At 42.1% G+C, this 2,418-nt stretch overlaps 1 protein-coding gene across 1 annotated transcript in view; it reads left to right on the top strand.

The window, feature by feature from the left end:
* Positions 1–2,249: 2,249 nt before the first annotated feature.
* The window catches only part of TJP2 (tight junction protein 2), a 34,241-nt gene continuing 34,072 nt past the window's right edge, over positions 2,250–2,418 (top strand). The window contains exon 1 of the mRNA XM_015565031.1: positions 2,250–2,312. Coding sequence (XP_015420517.1) covers positions 2,250–2,312 — 63 coding nt within the window. The remainder of the gene's footprint in view (positions 2,313–2,418) is intronic.

Below are 2,418 nucleotides of genomic sequence, written 5' to 3'. Positions count from 1 at the left end.
AAAATAGCTGGCAATAATTACTGCATTAACAAAGATTTGCACGCTATTACATTGTCTTGGTTAAGGTCTGTATAACAGAAGATTCTAGAGGTTATTCAGTGCATTCAGCTACTTCCAAGACAGAACAGGTTGTGAAAAAATAGAGAAAAAGAGAGGAGGAATGGAAATAACCTGTACTGTTTAAGGACATTGAGATAGTAGCCTCTGCAATTCTAATAATTTTGATTATAATATATAGAAAACTTTTAACTCCTTCTGTGAGCTGGAAGTCTAAACTAAATTTAAAACATGGCTTTAGCAATCAGGAGACATGGGTTGTTTGCCTTTTTCACTCCTTATTGTATTAAGAGGTGTTGAGTTAATTAGATATAAAATATCCCCTCACCCAGTGGTATTGAAGGTAGAAGTAATATATGTGAATATATTGTACTTAATTTTAAAAAAATTTAAATATTTTTTATTGATTGATTGATTCGTTGGTTGATTTTTTTTATTATTAGTTAAGGTATTACAAATGTGTCCTCATCCCCCCCCATTAACCCCCAATCTCCCCACCTCCCCGCCCCGCACACTCACGATCGATCGATCGATTGATTGATTTTTAGATACAGGAAGGGAGGGAGGGAGAAAGAGAAACATTGATCAGCTGCCTCACGCACGCCCCCTGCTGGGGATTGAGCCCTCAACCCAGGCATGTACTCTGACCCAGAATCAAACCAGCAACCTTTTGGTGCATGGGACATGCTCAACCAATGGAGTAACACCTGCGAAGGCCATTTTACTTAGTTTTAAAAGTCATTTCAGAGGTATTGCTCCTCTTGATTAAGTGAGGTAAAACAAACAGCTTCCAATGCAGGGCGTCGTGGCTTAATAAATGTTAGCTCCGTTCCCATTTATTCTGAGCAGGTTTCAAGGTAGGCATGATAGGTGATAACCCCACTCCAAACCAGCATAGCCACCAACAGTGTGTGAGTGATTTCTGTGCAGCCGAGCCGAACGAGGACTACACTCGTGTCCCTAACTCCCATCCCATCAAGCCGCCTTGGTCAGCATCGCTGTGATTTTCCTGGGCCCTGAGGGTCTTACTCCTGCTCTGAATCCCTCCAGTCTCTGTCACTTCTTAAAGGGGAATGGTCAGTGCCTTACATGGAGTCTTCCTGCTTCAACTTCTGTCTTCAGTGAAAATTTGGTTTCTGAGTAAATATGTATTAAATTAATGCAGATAGGGAAAAACACACAGATCTGTGTTCAGGTGCTGAAACTTCCAGGCTAGTCACCTTGGTTTCATCAGTGGAGGGGTTCCCCCCTTAGGCCTCATTTTTCAGTTCTGTCTCTTGTCTGTGCCCTTCCACCAGCATGTCACATACCCCTTCAGTTGTGGATGCCAATCTGGCAAAGGTGAGAGATATCTTAGGCCTGGAATAGAGGATGGGGCTGCCTCTGTGTAAAACCAGGCACGAGTGATGGTGCTGCCAAATCCAGAGCCGTGTGATTGACTGTGGGCAGCCCGGCCTGTTTTGTGTTGGAGATTGTCCCTCTAGAGCAGTGATGGCGAACCTTTTGAGCTCGGCGTGTCAGCATTTTGAAAAACCCTAACTTAACTCTGGTGCCGTGTCACATATAGAAATTTTTTGATATTTGAAACCAAAGTAAAACAAAGACTTATATTTTTGATATTTATTTTATATATTTAAATGCCATTTAACAAAGAAAACTCAACCAAAAAAATGAGTTCGCGTGTCACCTCTGACATGCGTGTCATAGGTTCGCCATCACTGCCCTAGTGGGTCCCATGTGGGAACTTCTCTTGAGGGGGAATTTTTTATTCTCTGAGTAGATTTTTATTTAATCAAACTCTGCTCTAGGCATATAGTCATATCTACCCATATCATCCTAGCTTTCCTGAACACTGCACTGAATTACGATTCTGTGTTATCTGGGCTCACTGTTAACAGTTCTTGACCATGGAAGTAATTAATCTGTATCCCCATTTTATGTGCATGTAGAAAAGAATTTAATGCTTTGCTGTCTCATAAGACCTCAAAACTAAGTTTATCTTCAGACTTGATCTTTAAAATCCATTTACTTAATTTTCACCCCATATTTGAAATGGACCCACCAGCTTCTCTAACTTGGCGGTGAAAGGAATACTTTACAAAATAGGGTTTCAGCACGGATTCAGCGGTGCCTGCAGCTGCTCCAGCTCAGGCTGGGATATGAGAATGGGTAGGATTGGTTTCTCGAATAGCATGGCCCTCTTCGGACAGAAAGTGTTATTTCCCATCCCCTGCCAGCTTCTAGGGATGACGCCAGTCAGTGCTATCCATCTTCCGCAGCCTTCACAGGGCTGTTTCTTTTAGATAAGGAATTTCCCTTTATACACCTGTCGGCTAACCAGGATGCCGCTTTATTTTGTTT

This window comes from Myotis davidii, unplaced genomic scaffold (assembly GCF_000327345.1).
Source record: "Myotis davidii unplaced genomic scaffold, ASM32734v1 scaffold616, whole genome shotgun sequence".
NCBI lineage: Eukaryota > Metazoa > Chordata > Mammalia > Chiroptera > Vespertilionidae > Myotis > Myotis davidii.
The sequence above is the reverse complement of the archived record's forward strand: the minus strand, read 5'-3'. Positions and strand labels throughout refer to the sequence as shown.